The sequence below is a fragment of the Pistacia vera genome, unplaced genomic scaffold (assembly GCF_008641045.1).
Source record: "Pistacia vera cultivar Batoury unplaced genomic scaffold, PisVer_v2 Contig467, whole genome shotgun sequence".
NCBI classification, from domain to species: Eukaryota; Viridiplantae; Streptophyta; class Magnoliopsida; order Sapindales; family Anacardiaceae; genus Pistacia; species Pistacia vera.
In genome coordinates this window covers 1,255,060-1,280,317 of record NW_022196298.1, presented here as the reverse complement: position 1 = coordinate 1,280,317, position 25,258 = coordinate 1,255,060, and the positions used below count along the sequence as shown (strand labels likewise).

The 25,258-nt window shown below is 34.1% G+C and overlaps 1 protein-coding gene across 1 annotated transcript; it reads right to left on the bottom strand.

Moving 5' to 3' along the window:
• Window positions 1-6,153: 6,153 nt before the first annotated feature.
• On the bottom strand, window positions 6,154-8,965 carry LOC116145756 (beta-glucosidase BoGH3B-like). Its single transcript, XM_031431200.1, has 8 exons — window positions 8,517-8,965; window positions 8,166-8,256; window positions 7,931-8,076; window positions 7,582-7,825; window positions 7,393-7,497; window positions 7,133-7,315; window positions 6,834-7,038; window positions 6,154-6,641 (listed from the first exon to the last, which is right to left on the bottom strand). The coding sequence occupies exons 1-8, from the start codon at window positions 8,963-8,965 to the stop codon at window positions 6,154-6,156; spliced, it is 1,911 nt and encodes a 636-aa protein (XP_031287060.1).
• Window positions 8,966-25,258: the final 16,293 nt, after the last annotated feature.

Here is a 25,258-nt window from a genome sequence, read left to right as displayed (position 1 = left end):
TTCACAACCTTCTCTTACAATCCCAACGTGGTAGTTGCACTACAAAATTCAGGCTTCTCACAACAAAATAATTTGTCACTAAAAATATCAAAATTGTGACCATTTCTTAAATGTAGGAATTATATTGTCCACCAGGTTGGTCCATTACTCGTACTCTTAAGTGTATAGTGACGAAGAGCGGTTTGGTCACCATAGCCTAATTATTTATTGTGACAATAATAATTTGTCACAATTTTCACTTTAAACTAGTTTATTGTGATAATTATTTGTAACAAAAAAACAATTTTTATCACTACAAGTAATATTTTGTCACAATTGATTACATTTAAAGACCAAATGATAAGTTTTATAGTGAAAAAAATCATATATTATGACAAAATTGATTTTGTCAAAATTGTGAATGGTGACTAATTATTTGGTCATAATTTTAATAATGACATAAATTTATTTGTTCATTGACTTTATATTGTGACAACATTTTATTTCGTCACATGTTTGTTTAAGGACAATTATTATTTGTCAAAAATTGTATAGTGACATCATAATTTTGTGTAAAAAATTTAATAGCATGACAAATATTTTTGATACAAATATTTTTACATGATGATTTTTTATTGTCAAATAATAACGTGCAAAATATTTTTGACATCTCAATAGATAAAAAATTCGTGTCTGTGCTTCTAAAATGTGACGAATCTTTTTTCGTAAAAAATATCAAGTGAAAAAAAGAAATTATGGGAAATTAAATCGTGATAAATTATATTTATCATTTTTGTTAATAGCGACAAAATATTTTTGTCAAAAACATGAAAGTGTATTGACAAAAATTGAAGTCATTAAATTTTGAGACCTTATAAATTTTTTTGTTAATATTAAAAGTGACAAAATATCTTGTCAAACATTTAAAAGAGTAACAAAAGTTATTATATCAATTTGATCTGACAATTTTATATACATTTCACATTTAATAAATAAATTATAAAATAATTACCCTTTTTTTTTTCCCAAATGGAGCATACAACATTATCATATATCAAAACATGAATCCATATATCACTTTTAACTTGAGATGAAATTATCAAGAAAAATTTATTAAATATATAAAGTCAACAACATTATATTTTAATACGCTTAATATACATTTAACACATAAAGCTAAGATAGTCTACTACGGCTATTTTATTGAAAAAATATGAAACATCCATGTTTTGATGTCTCTTCTTGATCTTTTTTTCATTATGCAAAAAAAAAAAAAAAAAAATGTCATAAGATATATATCATATATATATATATATAGAGAGAGGAGAGAGAGAGAGAGAGAGAGAGAGATGAGAGAGAGAGAGAAGAAAAAAAATAACATACTAATATTAACTTAATTACTAGAAAGGCTTTAATAAAACATAATTTTTTCTTTATTACATTCTTATATCAAAAGGTAAATCAAGACGAAACTAAAAACATCACTCTCCTTGGGTTTTTATTTTGAAAGTGTTATAAATGTTGCTATAGGAAACCTTTTTTCTTATTAAATATACAAAAAAATAATAATCTTCTTTATTGTAGACCTATATATGTTATATTTTTATTTAATTTAAAAAAAAAAAAAACTACCTATGGAAGTATTTTATTAAAAATATCAACCTAAAATATACTTTCTGATAATAAAAAAAATATTGGTGCAAATTATGAACTTACATTACCTTGATAGGGCACAAAAGATCCCAGAAAAGAAGGAATGTAGTATGAATTTCATCAGAGGAACGAGTTATAGCGACCAATATGAAAATTAAGAGTGTGATAAAATTCCATCAGTCTCCAATACTTTGTGGGGGCTGCATCATCACCCATGAACCGCTCTCTCCAAGTGTAAACATGGTGTTGAATACCCTAATGGATTTTCCTCGCTCTCCAAGACAATGAACAACTGAAAAATGTGACTAGGCAGCATCGTGCTTTGATGTAGCCGAAACCAGTTCCGTGGCTAAAACACAACAAACCAGTCACCCACAAACATCAATCTCCTTCAATTTAAGAAAAAAATAAAATGACAGATTTCTTCTTCCCTTCCCGATCAACTTGGACTTCAAACCGTTACTATCGCAACTAACCAAAATATATATAATAAACATGTTTCACCTACAAAGTGCAAAGTCAACCTCAGTCTAGAGCACAACGTGAATTCGGCGGTTCAAGGTAATCCAATACAGCAAACACAGTTTATAAACCGTTTTTGGGATTTGGCCGGAAGGGTATAAAGCAAACACGTCATAATACTTTTTCCGTGGAGATTTGGTTTGACAAAATATTTATTTTTTTCAGAAGAGGAAAAGAATCACTTCATATGAATTAACAAGAAGTATATTAAGAATTGTCAAATCAATATTTACTTACCAAAGCTTAGCTTAAAGATTTTGATAATAATATAATAAATTTTAATAGTAATTATTAAGTAATAAACATAATTTGCTTTATTTAACGTAGCATTTCATAAATATTTTCTATAAATTTTAATAGTACCTAGGTTGAAGTAGGAAATATTTTAAATAGGAAAGATAGTTTGATTTTAATTGTAAATATATAATCGCCTTAAAAGTATAAAGATATTTAAAATGAAAAGATACTTGAAAATAGTTTAGAGTTTTAATTTTAATCTTTAGGAGGAGTAAAATAAAATGCCGCCTCCTTATAATTGCCTCCAGATTTTTCCCACTTCAACAATTTTTCTTATAATAGAACCTTACATTGGACTTATCCGAAAACCCAACCCATATAAACCCAATTAACATTGGCTATTGTGAAGAGAGCTACCCCTCACCCTGCCCGCTCACCGGCGAGTGGGCCACCACACTCATCGGGGCGCAGACCCTCGAATGATCCCGTAGGTACACAATCTGTCAAGGCTAAGAGAAGTATACACCATATTTAACACAAATTATATCATTTGGCCCTTCAAATTTTTTAAATTTTGCATGGCCTCCTCAAAATAAAAAGAAAATATAATTCTTTGCTGATTAAAATATACATTGTTCATTCAGTTACCAAACTCATGATTAAATTATTTGAATAAGTAATATATTAATTAAAACTAGAGACTTTGTTATTCATTTTTTTAATATTAATTACTTATGGTTTAGGCTAAGAACAAAAATTCAATGCATATATACAAACAAAATATAATTTATTTTGTTACGATTGTATACTCTCTTTTTAGTTTGTAATATAGATTTTTTTTTTTTTCACTTAGTTTTAGGTGCTATTGTATTAATTGATTTAACGACCCAAACTTTTCAATTAATGTTTTTTCAGGGTTTTTATATCTATTTAATTAATAAATTACTTATGCTTATAAAAAAAAAAAAAATGTTTATCTTTAATATATAAAATATTTATTTATTTGTCATAACTATAAATATTGTAATTTGATTTTTTTAGAATGTTTCAACCAATAATCTTCATCATTTACATGCATATATATTCTCACTCTCCCCCATAAAATTGAAGTTTGAATCAATTACTCAATCGAAGTTCTGCTGCATAGCTTATAAATGAACACATCTAATTAATAAGTGATGTATACTAAACCACATCAACACCCCCTCAAGGGTAGCTTGAATTGCATAATTTCCCTAAGTTTCTAATTTCTATGATCATATACTGTGTAATTTTAGTACATTGACATCTAAAATAATGTTAATTTTTCCAAAGAGTGATTGAACAACCACCTGTATGGTCTAAAAGATCATGTTATTCATTAAGCAATATTGATTGTAGGGTCTTTTTCTGATATTATAATTTAGTCAGTTTTTTACTCTAGAGTTAGTATTGCGTTTTTTAAGCTTATAACTGGTCAAATTAGCTTATAAGTTTTTAAAAAGTTGACCTGTTTGTTTATAACTTTTTATTAAGCTTATAAGCAAAAAAAAAAAAAAAAAAAAAAAAAAAAAAATGTTGGGGGGAAGAGTGCTTTTTTTTTTTTTTTTTTTCCCTTATAAACACTCTTGCTTAAAGTTAACTTTGACCCAGATATTACCACATTATCCTTGTTTAATTTTAAAATTTTATAGTAACTCTTGTTTAATATATGGTACACTTTTTAGTCATTTTATAAATAAATGGATTTTATAATCCCCCATTTTACCAAACACCGTCACTACTTATCAGTCCTTATAAGTACTTTAACCAAACACATAATTGCTTAAAATTTCAAATGCTTATAATTAATTGTATAAGTCTCAACAAACACCCCTTAGAAATATTACTCATTTAGAATTATGATATTACTAGCATTAGAATTGTATTTTTATTGGATTATAGATATATCTCAATACGCTAAATGGTTTTTTTTTTTTTTTTTTTTTTCTCATTAGGAGTAAATTGTGTGCAAGATCATTGACTGAATCTGCTAAATATTAATGAAATAAATAAATAAATAAAAAGACCAACAAGATTTTAAAAACCATTTAAAATAATAAAAAAAATAGACCGATTCCAACCATGCCTCTCTCTCGAATGTTTCCCCATAAACTCTCGGGCAAACCTGCTCATCTGTTTTTCTTTCCTTACTACGATTATGTATTTGTTTTTCTTTGATATATTTATCTATAAAGTATAGACCACGGCTCTTTTAGCTTTCCCTTTCTTTTGTTTTTCCTCTCTTTTTATAAATAAACAAACCCCAAAACAGTTTTTCTGTTTCCAAACTTCTCTCTCACAAGCGAAATGGTTATCTTTACTGGCATGGATTCTGAATCTTCTTAGTCTTAGTGCTATTTATTTTCCTTCTTTCAGATTTGGTTTTTCCCATTCAATTTTAAAGAAAAGAAGAAGACCAAGACGGCTCACTTCACCAATTCAATTTTTTCCCTATTTCGCCCAAACTCTAACCCTGACATTATCTACAAGTCTCGACAAAAAATTTAGGAGAATCAAAGGGGAGTTCATCACGAAATCGAGAAAAGAAGCAAAAGAAGAGCAAGAAGGTGATCTTGCAGAAACTAAAAAGCAGCTTGCTTTTTGAAATTTTAATGTCTTATTTTTTTAGAAGAACGCGTACTTCCAACGCATTACTTGTCGTCAAAAGTTTGCCTTTATATACAGGGTCACAACCGCAAGAGTGGCTGTCCTTATATGCAGGATGAAAACCAATGCCAGAACGGCGCAGCTGATTTATTTAAAAAAAGAAAAAAAAAAAAACTAGTTTGTGTTGCAATAGATCCAAGCGGCGGTGCAAAAGAACGATGCCGAGACTGCGACGTATCTCACAAACTATACCGACACCATTCGCGCCGTGATAAATTCAATGAAGAACGATAATGAATTGCATCATTTAAAGTCTTTGTTCTGTGTGGAAATTTCTGAAATCCTAAATCCCCAAGGACAAATCAAGTCGTCCTATACATTAATCGTTTCAGTTCACTTTTGACATCCTCATTCCCAAGAGAATTGTGAATCACAAGTTTATGAAATGTCTTATCTTGATAAAAATTAAAAAAATTAGGAGTAAAAAGAAGAGAAATATTTATTATATATAGGTACTAGCAATCAAATAATCATTATGGAATTTTTCAGCTCAAAAGAAATGATTTTCAGGCCAACCTTTCCATTTTCAGTCTAATTGGTTTTTGTATCTATAATGATTTTTCTGATAAAATAGGACTTGTATCAACCCAAGGGCCATGCAGTTGATGAAAACGCAATAGGATCAGTCATTCAATAGATGATAGGTGTTTGTGTTCTCTCTTGTATGGAGTCGTTTGAACTCGATATATCTCCCAAGAGCTTATGAAGAGGGCACAGTACGTATATAAACATAACAAGCATTAATTGCATGAAATAAAACTTTTTATCCCAACTTATTAAACAGTTTTCATCTCTAAAAAAAATTGTTCTTTCATTATTATTATGATAACATAATTTATGTGATGGGAGAATTTTATACCTTCATATTATCAGTTGATTTTTTGATTTGTTAGCAAGTGATTATGCATGAACTTCAAGTGTCGTTATGTTATCCGAGAACAATTCTGATATTACCTGCATTCATTCTTAGAAAAATACATTACATAAAAAAGTTTAAGAAAACAAAAAAAAAAAAAAACAAGATAGACTCTAAATTCCCTTAAGACCAATCTAATCACCAACAAAATAAAATTTCTAACTGGCGTGAACAGGCTCAGTTGTGAGTCCAAACCCAAATGGGAAAATTGGATCATATTTAGGATCACCAACATTCATGGGAAGCTGATCCGTAGTCCGGAACCATGTACGAGGGAGCTTCCCAGTGAATCCATAATCTCCAAACAGAACATCAGCAACGCCCTGACCTTCAGTGCCCGGCAGCCATGCTGCAACAAGAGCGTCTATTTGGTGCATCCAGGGCTCAATTGTTACAGGTCGCCCTGATACCACCACAACAACACACCTAACTGAAGCACACACCTTTGTCAGTGTGTAAGGCCCTGGCTCTGCCATTGTCAGGTTCGTACTGTCACCTTGTGTCTCCGCATAGGGAAGCTCTCCCACCACGACAATGGCGTAGGAAAAGTTTTCTGACTTGACATAATCCATATCAGGATCCTCACTGTAGACCACTTCAGTTCCAAGTTCAACTGCTGCTGTGATACCATTCAGAATTGTGGTTCCTGTGTTTTACAAAGTTAAATAAATTTAGAATTGGGATATTAATAAATTACCCTCTATATCACAATTTTCAGATATTTTAAAAGATTTCGACTGACTGAAGCTTTCAGATCAAGAGTCAAATTACCCTTTTAGCAAATTGCCATCAGCAAAGATAATGTAATCATATTATTCTGTCAGAATAAAGAACATACCGACAGAGTTGTTATTGCCGCCGAGTCCTTGCCAAGTGACAGTCCAACCACCACATTGATAGCCCAAATTATTAGCATGGGTGCCGGAAACTAAAATTTTCTGTGCATTTTTTAGGAGAGGCAACAGAGGACCATCTGCATTCTCTCCGTTCTTTAACAGAACTAGAGATTTCCTCACAGCTTCCCTCGCCAAATCTCTATGAGCCTATTAATATATATATTTTACAGAAGATTCTATAAATTAACATGAAACAACACATTAATTTTTGTTTTTTTATCAGTAATATTCAGAAACTAACTTGGCTTCCAAGATAAGGTACAAAGCTCTGATCGGCCACAGGATTCTCAAATAGGCCCATGGTGAACTTAACTCTCAAAATCCTGGTCACAGCATCATCAATGCGACTCATGGGGACAAAGTTATCGTTGATAAGACCAGTAAGAATATCTATGAACTCAGAATGGTTGAAGGGAAGCATGAACTGGAAAAAAAAAAATTTGAAATATTCAAATGTCAGGAAAAATCAAATTTAAACTAAAACTTGAGGAAAAAACTGACCATGTCAATGCCAGCATTGACTCCTGACAAAACTGAGTATGTAAAGTTTGCATGGGGAGGATCGGTGATTCTGTCAATTCCCTGCCAATCAGAGATTACAAAACCCTGAAAAACAAGCAACATTATTAATAATAATTCAAATTTAATTATTATTTTTTTTTAAATTATATGCTAATAAGGCTGCATTACACTGAAGTTGAGGGTGTTCTTGAGATAATCGGTGACGAGTTCGCTGTTGGCATGCATCTTGACTCCATTCCAGCTTGAGTAAGAAACCATGATTGTGGAAACTCCCTTAGCGACGGCCTGGATGTAACCTTTCATGTGAATGTTTAACAATCCATTCCAGTCAGTTACAGTGTTGTTCTCATTTATGCCCCCTGTCGTTCCACCGTCACCCACAAAGTGTTTTGCACAAGCAGCTACCTTATTCCTGTGTTTTTATACATATTGTCAAAAACATAATTAAAATATGCAACATAACTTAATGGTTTTAATTTTTTTAAAACCATATTCTTAAATTCTGAAGATAACTTACGTGCCAGCAACATAAGGAACACCCTTTGGTGAATCTGCAGGAAGATCTCCTTGCAAGCCAGGAATGATATCTGTCATTTGTTCAACAACACTAGGATCCTCACTGTAGCTTTCGAAACACCTACCCCATCTGGGATCTCGGCAAACCTATCGTACATCAAAAGATTCAACATTTACTCAGATTAAATTCAGAACTTTCATGGAGAATTTTCAAAATTGAATGTTTGCATACATACCGCAATGCAGGGAGCAAAAACATAATTGATCCCAGTGGCTCTAACTTCAAGAGCAGTAGCTGCGCCAATCCTCTTAACGAGGTCAGGATCCCTGAATAAGGAAGTGGATTATATTAAACATTTGTATTTTAAATCTCGAAATTTATAAAGGAATATTTTCTTATAACGCTGCAAAATTTATTTTCCTTTTGATTAGTTGTTCAATTAACACTATTACTGTTACTTAAGCACTTCGGTTCAACCTGTCACAGCGAAATCAAATAAGATTTTAATGTCAAGTCAATTAAATGTTCCATTTCATTAATCACCATTAAAGCTTATTAAGTAAAATAAAATGAATCCGCTAATTACCTTGTAGCACCGAGGGCAACGTTGTGTGGAAATACAGTGGCCTTATAAACATTGTTGTGACCATGAACAGCATCAATCCCATAAATCATAGGAATTCCAAGACGGCTTGAGAGTGAACCGTTCTGGAAGTCATTAACCATGTTAATCCATTCCTCCGCTATGGCCTGAGGCATTGGCACACTTCCTCCGCCGCTTAGTAAACTGCCAATTGAATAGTCCCTCATGATATCACGAGTGGCAGAAGTGCGGTCTAATTGCACCATCTGACCAATCTTTTCTGCAAGAGTCATTTTGTTCATGAGATCTCTTATTCTGTCATTTATGGGCTGCGTTTCATCTTTGTATATCATGTGTTTTGCTTTTGATTTTGCATGTGCTCTTGCTTCAACTGTGAAGATCAAGTAGCATAAGAAGAGAAGTCCCAGTACGGGGAGTGTTTTTCTCAGCATCTTTAGTTCGATAATTCTTTGTTTCTGCAAAAGAAATAGAGAAAAAAATGAAATCAAATGCAGAAGTTTAACAAATATAATAAAGAAACAAATTATTGTAATATAATGAACAAAAATGAAAACGTACCACAGGAGAATATGAGTGTAAACGTAAGTGAGTGTTGGTATTTATAGAGTAGAGGAGATGGGTATTAATGTAAGTTTATAGGAAAGCAAAGTTGTTTCAGAATATCTCTAGAATTTAGTTAATATTATATATCAAATGATTTACTCTTAATAGAAAGATAATAAAAATATATTACAATGGACAAACTAAGAATTAATCCAAAATAAGAAAAACATGCACAGTTAAGAAACTGGATAAAATCAAATCTTATTGAATCCATGAGATAAAGATAAACCTAAAATATTATTGAGCATGAGAATCAGATTCAAATATTTATTATTATGAAAATAATAACAACCTAATTAGTAAACCAAAATTACGTAGACTTCAAATATTGAAGCTCTTATACAAATTACTGGAATCGGTCATGTTGTGTTATGCATTTAGTTTTGTAATGTGCATGTTCATGCTAAGCTCTTATACAAATTAGTAAACATGTACGGTTAATGCATCGTTTACTAACATTTATTAAGTTCCATAAAAAATTTAATTTATGTCGTGTATACGTTATGTTAATATTGTGTTACTTTAATACAAATATATATATAGACACAAATGGGTACACCTCTTAAGACTACCAATAAGACTTTATCAAATGGGTCATGTCCTAGCGAAAATTGTATTAATAATTTGGACTTGGAGATCAGACGTCTTATAAGTTACTCAAATTAGTTACTCAAGAAAAAAAAACAATGTAATTCGTTAACTAAAATTACTTAGTCAAATTCATAGCTTAGTTAGATACGTCATGTCGTATGATTTTTTTTTTTTTTTTTTTTTTCCTTTAGGTAAGTATGTATATTAATCCAAAAAGAAAAGGGTTACAAGGTAACACGATTGGCTTAAAGGCCATAGAACACAACAAAGACAACAGAGGCACAAAGGCCCAAACACGAGAGCACACGGGCTCAAACACGACACAATCGCCTGAAGGAGCACAAAGGCTTGAAAACAAAAGTAGACAGGCACAAACGGAAAAAAATAAAAAAAGAGCACGCAGGCTCAAACCCAAGGCTCATATAAGGCACATACGCCTAAAGGGGCACACAGGCTCAACAAAAGAAAGGAAAGAGACTAAGATCTCCACCCTTTCTTCTTACTCTTTTTACCCTTGGATGCTGCTGGATTTGGAGGTCTAGAGAGCTAGGACTGGAGCATGGGCCACTTCATGTCAGGGTGGAAGTCCTTTCCAAACATTTCAGTGTTCGTGTTGGAGGTGCAACAAACACCATGGCTAGCAACCTTCCCGACCATCCATAGAAGATCATGCTCGGCTGGTTGCTCGGCCCCCTTTTAAGGGCATTGAAAGGCAAAGGTTCATGATCTTCAACAATTAGAGCGCCACCTAGAAGGACTTCCTCGGATTAAAAGCCAAAGAAGTTTTGGCGAAGGGTGTTTGGGGAGTTAGTGCTCACGACGAAGGGAGGGGGTTCTCTAGGGCCCGAGAGGAGACGGGTGAGGAACACTCGGTGGAGCCTCCTCAGGTGCCTTAGGAGGTTTGGTGCCTCCTTTGGTGGGTGGCAAACGTGTCCAAACTTGCAGCATTTAGGACAACACTTCGGTTTCCATTCATAATCAATTTCAAATCGCATGAGTTTCGATGATACTCAAGCATAAATTGGTGCATAATAGGCTTGGATGCATCAATTCCACACAAACTTGGGCGTAATTGATAAAAGCTGAAAATAATATATTGTTAGTGATTCAATTAGATTATTGTGGGAAAATGTGTTTAATTTGTGAAATTTAACTTAATTATTTCATAAATGTCTTTATGGGATCATGGGTTGTTTCGAGTGTTTTCAGGTTCTTAAAGATGATATTCAGATGAAGTTTATATCGATGATGGAATGTGAGACAACAAGAATCAAATGGTTCGTGATTTGGAGTTGAAATGAAGAAGTTAGGGCGATTTGAAGTTAAAGTGAAAATCCTGGAAAACGCCAGTTTTGAACATGCGACAGTAATTCGACAATAACTTGAGCTGTAGATTTTTATTGAGATGAGTTCTTGAACCGTTGGAAAGATGATTCAAAAGGCTACAATTATATGTTTACCACTTGGCAATATTCAAACGTTATCATGCTCAAAAACCACCATCTTGTCAAGATTTCGTGTTTGGTGCAGATCAACTATGCCTAGGCACAGTGCCATGGCACAACTGCGAATCTGGGTTTTTTTAGATTAAATTTATGACGTGTATTTTCTGGTTTAAGAGTTCTAAAGTGATTAGGATAGTGGGAATCATAACCCTAAAACCCTAGGAGATAAAATAGATGTCTTTAGCTGATTTTTTTGAGGAGAGAAAGGGGGAGAAGTTCAGCTGCTCTTTGGAGATTGGAAATTTCTGCAATTTTGAGTCATTAATTAGAGAAGTTTTTCTACTCTTTCTTATACTCATGTTTATGAATACAATGGTTTTTATTATTGAAAGTTGAACTAATTTTATTTTCTAGGGCTAAGATGTAGCCCAATTTTATGAATATGCATTGAATTATTTGTTGTTAATTTTTATTAAGTTTTGTTTTAAGTTTTATTATTGCACTTAAAGCTTTCAATTCTTAAGGGCCCTAGAGTTGAATGATTTTATGGGTTAGGTTGAGATCGAGAGATGAAAACTAATTAGTCTAAGGTAATAAAACCATAGATTGGCGAATGCTAGAGATAGGTTACCGTGATCTGTGAGGCTCTGGTAAATTCCATAGAACTTAATGATCTCCAATTGCTTAAATCTGATTAGAGATAATTCGGGTTAGTAATTAGGAGTTAATTTGTTAATTGTTCGAGAGAAAGTTAGCGAAATATTAGGGATTGAATAAACTTAATTGGGTCAACGATAATTGTTAATGCATAGGATTAAATTGGTGTGAAATCTATGCCCTAGGTTTAGTTGTATTGATTTCCTACCAAAGTATTAATAAAAGTCTGTTTTTATTTATCTCTAAGTTGTTTTATTTTCGTTGAATCATTCTGAAAATCTAATTAATAAATAGCAAAGATAGGTTAGTGTGGTACTTGGTATTAGTAATTCCCTTGGGTTCGAGATCCGTATTCTTACACTTTACTACTTGCACGATTTCGTACACTTGCGAAAATTGACAACAAGTTTGGCACCATTGCCGGGGAATTGCTTTTATTTATCAATATCAATACTAGCTTTTAGTTGCCAATTTGGTTTGTAATTATTTTTTTGTTTTTTGTTTTTGTTTTTAGTGCTTTAATTTTTATTTCTGTATTTTTAGTGTTGGAACGTACAGAGGAGTTAGTTTCAATGATAGATACAGGTGGAGAAGAAGTTCAAAAGGCACTTAAGGATTACTCAAGACCTACAATTGAGGGATGTGCTTCTAGTATTAGAAGACCACCGATTCAAGCAAATACCTTCGAGATAAAGCCAAACATTATTCAGATGATACAACATTCAATTCAATTTGCAAGGTTGTCTAGCGATGATCCTAATTTGCATATCGCAAATTTTCTAGAGCTATGCAATACATTTCGACATAATGGGGTATATGATGATGCAATTAGGTTAAGGCTTTCCATTCTCCTTTGGGATAAAGCTAAGGCTTGGTTAATTTCTCTACTCCGGAAGCATCACTATTGGAATGAGTTAGTTCAAGTGTTCCTTGCGCAGTATTTTCCACCGATCAAGTCTGCCAAGATGAGGAGTGACCACAATTTTTTTCCAGCAAGATATGGAGTCACTCTACGAAGCTTGGGAGAGATATAAGGATCTCTTACGGAGGTGTCTCACCATGGTTACCAATATGGTCACAAGTGCAAACATTTTACAATGGGTTGATTCCAAATATACAAGCCATGGTAGTGCTGCAAGTAGGGGAGCCTTGAATAACAAAACCACGGAGGACCTATAATTTGATTGAAGTGATGGCAAGCAATAACTACATGAGGCCTTCAGAGAGAAAATCAACAAGGAAAGTAGGGGAGTGCACAAAGTGATGGCTACACCGCGTTGGCTGCTAAACTTTCAACCATCCAAAAGCAATTAGAAGTTGCCCTAAAGGTAAATGCTATTGATACTCTCTCTAACTTGTGAATTTTGTGCAGGGAATCTTGTCAAGTAGGGAATCCATTTCTCCATCTCAACAAGCAAATTATGTCAACAATTTCAAGGGAGCAGAACGAATCCATATTGCAATACATATAATCCAGCATGGAGGAAACACCCGAACTTTTCAGGAGCAAAAACAATGAGCAAAAACAAGCTCCTATTTTTCAACCTCAAGAGCCAAAATTAATTTAGAGAATGTGTGACCAAGTTCATGAAGAGACAAGCAAGAGGTTTGAGAAGACTGACGTCCTGGTTCAAAATCAATCAGCCTCTATTAGGAACCTTGAGAATCAAATTGGGCAAATCCACAATATTTTGCTGGAAAAGTTCAAGGAATGTTGCCAAGTGATACCGAGAAAAATCAAAGGAGCAACTCAATGCCCTCATTGAGAAGTGGTAAGGAGTTGAAAGAATCAAGAAAAGCTGAAGAAATTGAGGAAAAAGCTGAAGACACCAAATTGGACAGAACCAACAATGCCTCAACAATGCCAGGCACAAAATCCAGAATGAACAATGCCTCAACACAATGCCTAGGCACAAATTCCAGAATGAACATGCCTCAACACAATGCCTAGGCACAAAACCAGAGCTTGAGAACAAAGCCAAGATGGAAGAAAGATGAAGCCTCTCTCCGTATCCTCATAGACTACAGAAACAAAGATTAGACAAGTAATTTGGTAAGTTCATGGATATGTTAGAAGCTTACACATAAATATTCCTTTTGTAGATATGTTGGAGCAAATGCCAAAGTATGCCAAGTTCTTAAAGGAGATCCTTACACATAAAAGGAGGTTTGAAGAACATGAGATGGTCATGCTCACCGCGAATGTAGCGCGTTACTTCAAAAGAAACTACCACTAAAATTAAGAGATCTAGGGAGTTTTAATATTCCTTGCACAATTAGTAGTTTTTTATTTGATAAAGCTTTATGTGATTTAGGAGCCAACATTAACTTGATGCCATTTTCTATTTTCAGGAAACTTGGTTTAGGAGAGGTGAAGCCAACCACGATTTATCTTCAATTGGCGGATAGATCCATATCATATCCTAGGGGAGTGGTGGAGGATGTCCTAATAAAGGTAGACAAAATTTATCTTTCCAGTAGATTTTGTAGTTCTTGACATGGAAGAAGACCGGAACATACCTTTAATATTAGGAAGGCCTTTTCTAGCTACAAGTAGGACTTTATAGATGTACACCAAGGTAAACTAATCTTAAGGGTGGAAGACGAACAAGTGGAGTTCATGTTTTCAACATGATGAAATGTCCACCCGAGTCAGATACTTGCTTAAGATTAGCATCCTTGATGACAAAGTAGCAGAAGCCTTAGAAGAAAACTAACTTAGCTCAACCCTAGAAAATTGTTTGGTCAACTCTAGGATTATGGAGGCTAAATTTGAGAGGGTGATGAACAACAATTGAAACTTATGTGTATGGTGGATTGAAGGATAGAAGGGTTTGGATTTTCTAGATGATCCAGATTGAAGGAGTCAAAAAGTCGAGCTTACTACTCTAAAAAGCGCTTCTGGGAGGCAACCCAAGCTCTTCTTTATTTTTGGTTTCTTTTGAATTTATTTTAGATTTGTTTATGTGTTAAGCTGTGATAACTTTGGTTGGTTTGATGTTAGTTGTTTTTGTTTCATCCATAATTTCTTTTATGCACACTAAAATGGCCAAGAAAGGCGTTAGTTGTGTTTCTTTTGACTAGATTCCCGAGGACTATTGGATACAACAAACAATATGCATGATTCACAAGACTACCTTCACATAAATGTTACAGCATGGAGAGATATGTTTTTCTCTTTGCACATTGAGGACAATGATCTCTCTAAAGTTGGGGGGAAGGAATATTTTCTTATGGTCAAATTGTTTTGTGCTTTGAATTATCTCTTTAAAAGCTTTGGGTGAAATTGTTTTAGGTGTGTTGCTCATACATAAGTCATTGATAAGACCATGATAGTGAATTTGAACATTGAGATTTTATTAACTTTTATGAATGTAAAGATGATAGTAGATAACAATTGCATTTAGTTATGACTCTTGGGAATGGATTTGATTGGTTAAGTAATTTGGAAACTTAGAGACGTTTTATGTGTGTTTTATGGGCAATAATATTTTTTCTTTTTTGTGAAAATTGTGCATAAACTCTAGAAATCATTTGATAACCGTTGAGGCGAAATCCTAGAATCCGCATTGCTTAGGATATGATTAGGCAATTCTTTGGAACGATTGAGTCTTTCAAGCCACCTATATTATTTTATCTCTAATAACCCTTTTGAGCCTATATACACTTGGTAAGCCTTATTTTTTTGTTTTAAACCCACTATATCTCACCTTGATGATGAAGCCTAAAACACTTTTGATCCATCTTATTGTGAGAGACTTAATTTAGGCTGACCTTATAAGAAAAACTCATGAAAAGAAGTGTGGTAGAAGAAAATAAATGTATCTTTTGGAGCACAACCGAGTAGGAGCAATGAGATTGGTTGGGGGTTGTGAAAAGAAAAAAAAAATGATAGTAGAAGCAAGGTGGGGTAGACGAATTTTTTATGAGTTACTATCTTCCTAAGGAAAAAAAAAAAAAAAAAAAAAAAAAAAACTTTGAAATTTTTTTTTTTTTTTTTGCAGAAAAATAGGAAGAAGTAGCTTGGGAGAAGAAATTAAAATGAGGTACATTACATGAGGGTTTGTGTAATGTTGGAAGGAAAAGTTTAATCAATGTCAAAGGGTAAAGGGTGAATGAGAAGGGAAGCAAGAAAGAGATTGTTCATGGTCATTACTGTAAAATATTAAGTCTCTTACATTTTGTTAAAAATCATTTCCGTTCTTCATAAACCCTTACCCTAGCCAAGTTACAGCCATGATAAGACTTAATGATTCGAGAGGTAGTGATTGGATTCTACATTTGTGGAGAGTGGTTTGAAAAGTGAGCCTATGGAGTTTGATTGTACATTTGTTTTATTTCTTACTTTGCCTATGAAAGCTATGCATAAAATCATCTGGGTTTTTGGATGAATGGTTGTGATGATATGAGAGGGTAAATAACAAAAGTGTAGTTGAAATTCACTTATTCTTTGCATTGCGTGTTGTTAATTATCGATTTGTTAACATAGACACTATTTTTTAGACAATTATATGTAGGATCCTAAATTATTTGTCTGAGTCTTTAGTTTTGAGTCTAGGTGAGGTTAGATTTGGATGTTTGTGGGTATCATCACTAGAAACCCTCACGAGACTACATCTCGTCCAACTAGGGCCACCTAAGGGTTTAAAGGCTTGTTGATATGCTAAATGCCACCGTGACAATCTACGAAAGTGACTTAGGATAGTTTAGATATAGGTTTTCATTGTTTTGTATTTTCAAGCTTAAAGACAGTTTATCGCTTAATTTGCTAGGGACTAGCAAAAAAGTGGTTGGGGGTTGTGATAAAAGCTTGAAATACATATTTGTTAGTGATTCAATTAGATTATTTGTGGAAAAATGTGTTAATTTGTGAATTTAACTTAATTATTTCATAAATGTCTTTATGGGATCACGGGTATGTTTCGAGTGTTTTCAAGTTCTAAAGATGATATTAGATGAAGTTTATATCGATGATGGAATGTGGGACAAAAGAATCAAATGGTTCGTGAGTGGAGCTGAAATGAAGAAGTTAGGGCGATTTGAAGTTAAAGTGAAAATCCTAGAAAACGCTCCAATTTTGAACATGTGACAGTAATTCGACAATAACTTGAGCTGTAGATTTTTATTGAGATGATTCTTGAACGTTGGAAAGATGATTCAAAGGGCTACAATTCATTGTTTACCACTTGGCAAGATTCAAAATGTATCATGCTCAAAAACCACCATCTTGTCAAGATTTCGCGTTTTGGGGCAGAATCAACTATGCCTAGGCATAGTGCCACGGCACAAATGCGAATCTGGGTTTTTTTAGATTAAATTTATGACGTGTATTTCATGTTTTAAGAGCTCTAAAGTGATTAGGAAAGTGGGAATCATAACCCTAAAACCCAGGAGTATAAATAGATGTCTTTAGCTGATTTTTAGGAGAGAGAGAAAGGGGGAGAAGTTCAGCTGCTCTTTGGAGATTGGAAATTTCTGCAATTTTGAGTCATCAATTAGAGAAGTTTTCTACTCTTCTTATACTCATGGTTAGAGATACAATGGTTTTATTATTGAAAGTATGAACTATTTTTATTCTAGGGCTAAGATGTAGCCCAATTTTATGAATATGCATTGAATTATTGTTGCTATTTTTATTAAGTTTTGTTTTAAGTTTATTATTGCGCTTAAAGCTTTCAATTCTTAAGGGCCCTAGAGTTAAATGATTTTATAGGTTGGTTGAGAGATCGAGAGATGAAACCTATTAGTCTAAGGTAATAAAACCATAGATTGAGCAAACGTTTAGAGATAGGTTACCGCGATCTGTGAGGCTCTGGTAAATTCCATAAAACTTAATGATCTCCAATTGCTTAAATCTGATTAGAGATAATTCGGGTTAGTAATTAGGAGTTAATTTGTTAATTGTTCGAGAGAAAGTTAGCGAAATATTAGGGATTAGAATAAACTTAATTGGGTCAACGATAATTGTTAATGCATATGATTAAATTGGTGTGAAATCTATGCCCTAGGTTTAGTTGTATTGATTTCCTACCAAAGTATTAATAAAAGTCTGTTTTTATTTTATTTCTAAGTTGTTTTATTTTTCGTTGAATCATTGTGAAAATCTAATTAATCAAATAGCAATAAGATAGGTTAGTGTGGTACTTGGTATTAGTAATTCCCTAGGGTTCGACATCCGTATTCTTACACTTTATTACTTGCACGATTTCGTACACTTGCAAAAATCAACAACAGTAATCAAGTCGGGTAAACTCATATGTCGATTTATTGCATGATAACGGGCGACCTACGATGCTAGAAACATATCCCAAGCCCTCATGCGACCATATGCTAAAGGGAAAAACGTGTAATCGTATCCAAATCGGGACCTTTGTGATCTGGAAATCGGACGGGGACTTCCGGGCCACCAAATTTTGGAGGGTGTGTTTTCCCACAAACATTCATGGCCCATCCGCTAAAGTGATGGACTTGATAGCATGGAACGACATTTTGCATCCCAAGAAGAATTCCACCAAGCAATTTGACCAATGGTCTAGGCTTGTCTTAACCAAATCATCAGGAAGCATGATTTTCGGATTGTCTCCTTCCACATTGTGGAGCTTGTGGGGAAGTGTGAAAGTAGACTTGGAATTAGTCACACGTAACTTGTCGACCCGTGAAGAGTTGGGTTGAGAAGGACCTCCCCAAGGGGGGGTAGTCGAACAGTTTTGGCTTTGGGGGTGATTAGAGGTGGAGGGTGGAGGTTTGGTTGGTTGGGGTATTTTATCAGATAGTTTGGGGCATTAATTTTTAGGGCTTTTTAGGCAAGAGGAATGGTAGGAAATGAGGGGGGATCGTTGGCTGACGGTTAGGGAAGGTGTTTGTGGTCAGAGGTGGAGTGGAGATGGTTTTCGGGTTGAAAACGGTGAAGGGGTAGTGTGGCCCGCTGTAGGCGCGCTAGGCGTAGGTACGCGAGGGCGCGAGCAGGGCAATAGACTGACTAGGCCTTTCTTTGAGCAAATGGTGGGCGCAACTTTGAGCTCCAATTTCTAGTGAACGAAAAGTTAGCAACAACCAAAAAATAAACCAATGCAAACTACAACGAACGATGAGTCTAGTGATGTGTTCAAGTGGGGTTGGTGACTCTCCGTCGATCAGAAAAGGACGGGAAAGAAACCCAACTTTGCAAATAGGCAAGAGGAGGTGGCTGGAAAGTGAGAGATGACAAAGATTGAGGGTATAGGTTTTGAAGAGGAGGTCGAGAGGAGTCCAACGATGGTCTCAGAAGAGATTTTAGAGGTCGAGATTGGCCAAAAAAACCGATGGGTTGGGCAATGCTAACGTAAGCCGCTTCTGGCTAGCATGAGTCGTGTGCTACAGTAAAAAGAGAGAATTTTTATTTTTTCAAAAATTTAATCCACTTTTAATTGCCATTGTCATGTCATATGTTACTAATATGGTTTTTTTATATGTTATGTTTATGCCCGTATGACTAAAATCCATTTAAAGTAGAATAAATCTTTTGATGTCAAAAAATTTTAAATGGGTCTAAAATAATGGTATAATTAATTGAATAATACTACGTCCACAACTCAATTTCACAACCTTCTCTTACAATCTCAACGTGGTAGTTGAATTAACAATTGCCACATCAGCTCCCACTACACCCAAGGCACTAAATAACTTTGACTAGACACGAACGGTCGTTTCATAAGGATGAACGACCGTTCCTTCATTAGGAATGGTTGTTCCTTGTGAAGGAATTGTCATTCTTTCATAAGGAATGACCGTTCCTTATTAAGGAACTATCATTCCTTCATAATGAATGGTTTGTTCCTTATAAATAGAATAGTCATTCCTTGAATGGTTGTTCGTCCCTAAGGAACATTATCCTCTTTGCTTCTTTAATGCACTCATTTCCCTTTGAGCTATCAAATGTAAAAAAACAAAAATAATAATATAACGTTGATCGTAGGACAATATACACAGTGGTTAATATAATTACATTTTAGTGAACAATGTTACAATCTTTTAAAAATTTCTTTTTTTTTAAAAAAAAAAATCGCCTAATTCAGGGACGGAGGGAGGGGGGTCAAGGAGGGTTAACCCTCCTTGACTTTGCAAAATTATCATATATATATATGAAATTAACTTTTAAATTAATCAAATATATCAAATTAAATTCTTAGTTTTTACAAAAAAAAAATCTCATAAATACATTTAATAAATTATATAATGAATTTTATATATACTGTTTAATTGTAAAAAGAACAAAATGAAGAAAACTTGTATATCTTTTCATACATTTTATAAAATAAATATCATTTCTAAAATTTGTTTGTCAAATTAAACTATTGTCAATTGTTTTGTGTTTAAATACTTCTAGATATATATAAGGGCTAAGTTACAACCCACCACCACGACCCCCAACTTAAATTGTGGATACTCAATGGAGAATCGAACCTGAGACCGTGTGTCTATCCACAATATTCTCAATTCGTTCTAACCATCTAGACTACCCATAAATGGGTCATATAAAAAATATTGAAGTTAAGAAAAAAGGATAAATATAAAAAATATGTATTTTGATGCATTATTTTAAGGGGTCGAAACATAAAAGTGAAATTATAATAAAAGTTATAATATTTTACTATAAAAGCTAAATAAATCTTTGAATATTTTATTAGTAAAAATTTTGTTATAGTTTAATTTGGAGGTATTGTTATTAGTGTTGGCTTAATAACTTATTCATTAGTAAAAAAAAATTTTATTTTGTTTTACATTTGTTAAAGTATTATAAATTTATTTCATATCGTCAAACACAATTATAAATATATTAATTATAAAGAGCATTATAAATAAATACTCATATTTTTGTATAATTTGTATCCAATATATTATTTATTATAAGTTTATTTGTAATTGTATTATTAAGTTTAATTAACATCTTAGCCCCCTAAAATTGAGTTTCTAGCTATGTCCCTAGTCTAATTCACCAGCCCTCATTAGTCTTGGAACTTTTTTATTGAAGTTTCTCAGAGTCAAATCTCTAATTGTGCCCATTTAATTCTTCTTGGAGTTTTTTTTTTTTTTTTTTTTTTTTTTTAACCAAAAAATGCATCTATAATCGTTATACTAAAATATATAATATTATAACCAAATTTTGTTAATCTAGGATTGCAAATTAACGACAAAATATATGTTAATTTTTTAAAAATATTTTAAAATTACGTATGATAGTAGCGAATAAAATAATAGAACAATAGAAGAAAACGTTAGGGTAGTGGAGAAAGGAGGAAACAGACAACTAAGCATAGATTTTCTTTACTGTAGTTTGAGAATATAACAATGTCAACCCTAGTTAGTAAATACGGGTACGGCAAAAAAACGGTACGGGAATTTTACGGGTATAATACGACAAATGGTGAAAAATACGTTTATAAAAATTCGGTTATAAAATTCGGATACGGAAAAAATACGGTACGGGTATATACGGGTTTAATACGATATATTATCAATAATACGTTTTGAAAAGTACGGCAATATCAATTATAGTTTTTAACACTTTTATAGACTATCTGATTAAAATTAATTAATACTTTTATAGAGTATCTAATTAAAATTAATATAACATTTCAAACGGGGAGTATTCAATTAACTAACATTAATCTTTTATTTTCTTTGCGTTAACAAATTCCCAACCCATGTCTTGTTCTAAGTTCTTTGAAAAGATATTTATTTAATTTTTGGTTTGTGCAATAGAAACATAATTACAGTGTTGAGTCATGAGTGTTGAGATTGACAGGTAGACTGAAATCCACCACAAACACAAAACACCTATGACCCATCTTAAGACCCCCATCCCTCTCTCTTCTTCAATCAAATAATCATCTCTCAGTGTCTCTGTCGCACGACTCTCACCCACAAGGCCAGCTGTTTCTTTTAGAGCTCCAAAAATGACATCTGCGCTATTTTTTTTGCCAATGCTTTCCCTTCCTCAAACTTATTCTTCTCCCCCAAACACAAACACAAACCCGTTAAAAATCTCAACTAGTTCGCCGTCGCCGTCCGAGCTTCCTCTGATGACTCTGCTGGTTCCTGAGATGAAGACCCGAGAGATGAAGAAAAGCTGAAAACATGGAAGAACTGAGGAAGAAAAGCTGAAAATGTCGTCCGTCGAAGAACTGAGGATTGACGAAGAAGAAGAACCGAAGAAGAGGAGATTTTGTTTCATTTTGAATTAAACCCCACTAAAACGACGTCGTTTTGGGGTGAGCAATGAGTTTTTTTTTTTTTTTTTGCAATAATACGCGAATAATTCGCGAATTATACGGGTATTCATATTATACGCGTATAATTCGGCAGTTTTTATAACATTCGTCAAAACACGTTTTATACGCGAATTATACGGCCAACCGTATAATTCGCGTATAAAACGCGTATTTACTAACTAGGATGTCAACTAATTATATTATACTTTTAAAAGTATTTAAAGTAACTGTTTAGTCTTTAATGTCTAATTTAATACTAAAGATTCCGGGTACTTGAATGGTAAAGGATCGATCAATTGTGCAAAACTTTGAAGTTAGCTATTATATGCATTTATTTCTTTTTAATTTTTTTTTTCATAGTTTCTGCAAACTTAAAGAAATTGTGAACTGTTTTTATATATGTTGATGTTAAGATTCGCACCAACGAGAAGTACGTAGATTCTTTGATGAAATCTATGCAAGGGATTGTATGGAATCCGCAATGCAATGTTGAATCAATGAATCAATCAAAAACACAAATGACAAGAGATTTTTAAAATGAATTCATCAAGAAATTTACATACTGCTATCGTTCCATTAGTTCCAAAATATATAACTATGAAAAAATAACTATACATAATATTTAACATTAAAATTATAAATAGTTAGGATTATTTTAGAATTAAGATAATTATGTTAAGTCTTTTATTATTATCTTTTATAATTATATTAAGTTTTTTATAGTTATCTTTTATAATTGTGTATTAGGATAGAATTAGGATTATCTTATTATCCTTTTATAATTATGATAGAATATTTGAATTAGGCATTCGAGTCCCTTTGGGAGTCATTTGAAGTCAAGTGTAAGGCTATATAATAACTTAAATCTAGATTATGGTTATCAATAAAGAATTTTGTCAATTAATATTTCTATCTCTTGTTCTTGGAGGTCTCTATTTCTCATATAAGCAGATCCTATCCCAAACCCTATCATTGGTGCTCTCGTTCCCTTTCCATGGCTAACCCTTCTCGCCTAAAGGCTCTAGAAGAACTTGTCTCTCAACATGGGGCCAAACTGGACGCTCAAGGGGCCAAGCTTGACTCCTTATAGGGTCTTTTGACACTAAAACTGACTAACATTAACATCAAGCTAGAACAAGGACGACGACTAAAGGAGCCCCTGGTGGATAGTGATGCGAGTGGCGATGGCACTTCCCCACCCGACTCAAGTTTGCGTTCTTCTAGGTCTATGCCACCTTTTAAGCCTTTTCGATTGGAGGTGCCTCGATTTGATGGCACGGACTGCATGGCTGGAGGTTTAAAGCTGATCAATTCTTTGATTACCATAGTACCCCTACTGAGCAACGATTGATAATCTCTTCCTTCCACATGGATGGGCTAACTCTTTCCTGGTATCGCTGGATGCATTCCAATAGGCAGATCCGTTCCTGACATTCTTGCTTACAAGATTTAGACGTTCGTTTTGGGCCTTCGAAATTTGTGGATTACCAAGGGCAGTTGGCAAAAGCAGGTTCTGTAGTCGCTTATCAAACAGAATTTAAGGAACTCTCTAATCAAGTTTCTGGCCTTTCAAATACATTCCTTCTAAGCTGCTTTGTATTAGGGCTCAAACCGGAAATCCGAAGGGAGGTGCAGTTCTTCTGGCCTCACACCCTCAACCACGCCATGAGTCTTGCCTGCTTGCAGGAGGACAAGTTGCAGGATTTACACTATACTTGCAATCTACCGACCCCCTATCTTGCGATCGTAGTAAATCAACTCCTAATGTTCCTTCAGCACAGTAGGCCCTTATGTCGACTCCAAGCCAATCGGGTTCCTTGCCTATTAAGCAACTCACAACGGCACAGATGCAAGAAAGGCGCAACAAAGGTTTGTACTATAATTGCGATGAGCGCTTTCAACCTGGGCATCGCTACAAGGCCAAGTTCTTTCTCTAGCTGGTGGAGGAGGATGATGATGAGCACGAGGATGAACCAGGATAACTGCTGTTGATGGTGTCGTACCTTGCAATCTTGAGGACAAGATTGAGCTGAAGGGGAAAGCAATGTTAGGATTATTTTAGAATTAGGATAATTATGTTAAGTCTTTTATTATTATCTTTCATAATTATGTTAAGTCTTTTATAGTTATCTTTTATAATTTTGTATTAGGATAGAATTAGGATTATCTTATTATCCTTTTATAATTATGATAGAGTATTTGAATTAGGCATTAGAGTCCTTTTGGGAGTCATTTGAAGTCAAGTGTAAAGCTATATAATAGCCTAAATCTAGATCATGGTTATCAATAAAGAATTTTGTTAATTAATCTTTCTATCTCTTGTTCTTAGAGGTCTCTGTTTCTCATATAAACAGATCATATCCCAAACCCTGTCAGTATTATTTATAAAAGGTTATATTATTTACTTTTATTTTGTATCAAACAAAAGAAAATCCTAGCTGCCACAACCTTAATGCTCTATTTAATTACTTAATTGTAGACGTAAAAATCTACATGTACGGAAAGGGGGCTCTGATCTTGCGAGGTTGAGGCCACTAGCGATCTGCTACACCTGCACACGTAGGAAACACATGCGTGAAGCGAACGGGAAACACCGGGGTGGTGTTTGTCGTAGGCACTCCGACGCTCAAGTCAGCAAGGCTGAAAGGCTAATATAGTGAGGGCTATGGAGTAAAAAGGTTACCAGAAGTCTAGTCGGGGACTGTGACTACGGCGGTGATGTGAAGCTCTCAAGTCAGAGCTTTCAGTGTGAAGGTCGAATGTCCCTCGTGAGAGGGCTGGCCTCTGTTTATATAATGACTGTCTGGTCTCCCAATCCTGGTGGGAGTAGGAGTCCTAATATGACTCTGATGCAAACCCTAGAAGAATTAGGGGCCGTGGTAAGACGTCTTACCAGTGTCTGGATAGGAAAGGGACTTTGAGTAGGAGATTGATCAGGAACAGGAATATGATCAGTGGGCTGTGGGCTCGAACTCGCCTATAGGCCTAGGAAGTGAACTGGAACTGGGGGGCCCGTGCCCAGATGGTTTGGGTAGGCCGCATCTCGTATCGAATGGGACTAATTTGGCTTGGGCCTTTTTGGGATTCAGGCCTGGTCTTCTCTTCACAAATGGTCCTGCTTTCCTATTTGGGCCGAGGACGATTTTTGGCCCTAACATTAATACAAATTGATTTCTTG

Excerpts from the sequence above, each read along its gene's own strand:
- LOC116145756 (XM_031431200.1), bottom strand. The coding sequence starts at position 8,965 with ATGCTGAGAAAAACACTCCCCGTACTGGGACTTCTCTTCTTATGCTAC. Across the intron at positions 7,498-7,581 it reads AGAACACCCTCAACTTCAGT|GGTTTTGTAATCTCTGATTG; the intron begins GTAATGCAGCCT and ends CTTGTTTTTCAG. Across the intron at positions 7,316-7,392 it reads TCAATGCTGGCATTGACATG|TTCATGCTTCCCTTCAACCA; the intron begins GTCAGTTTTTTC and ends TTTTTTTTCCAG.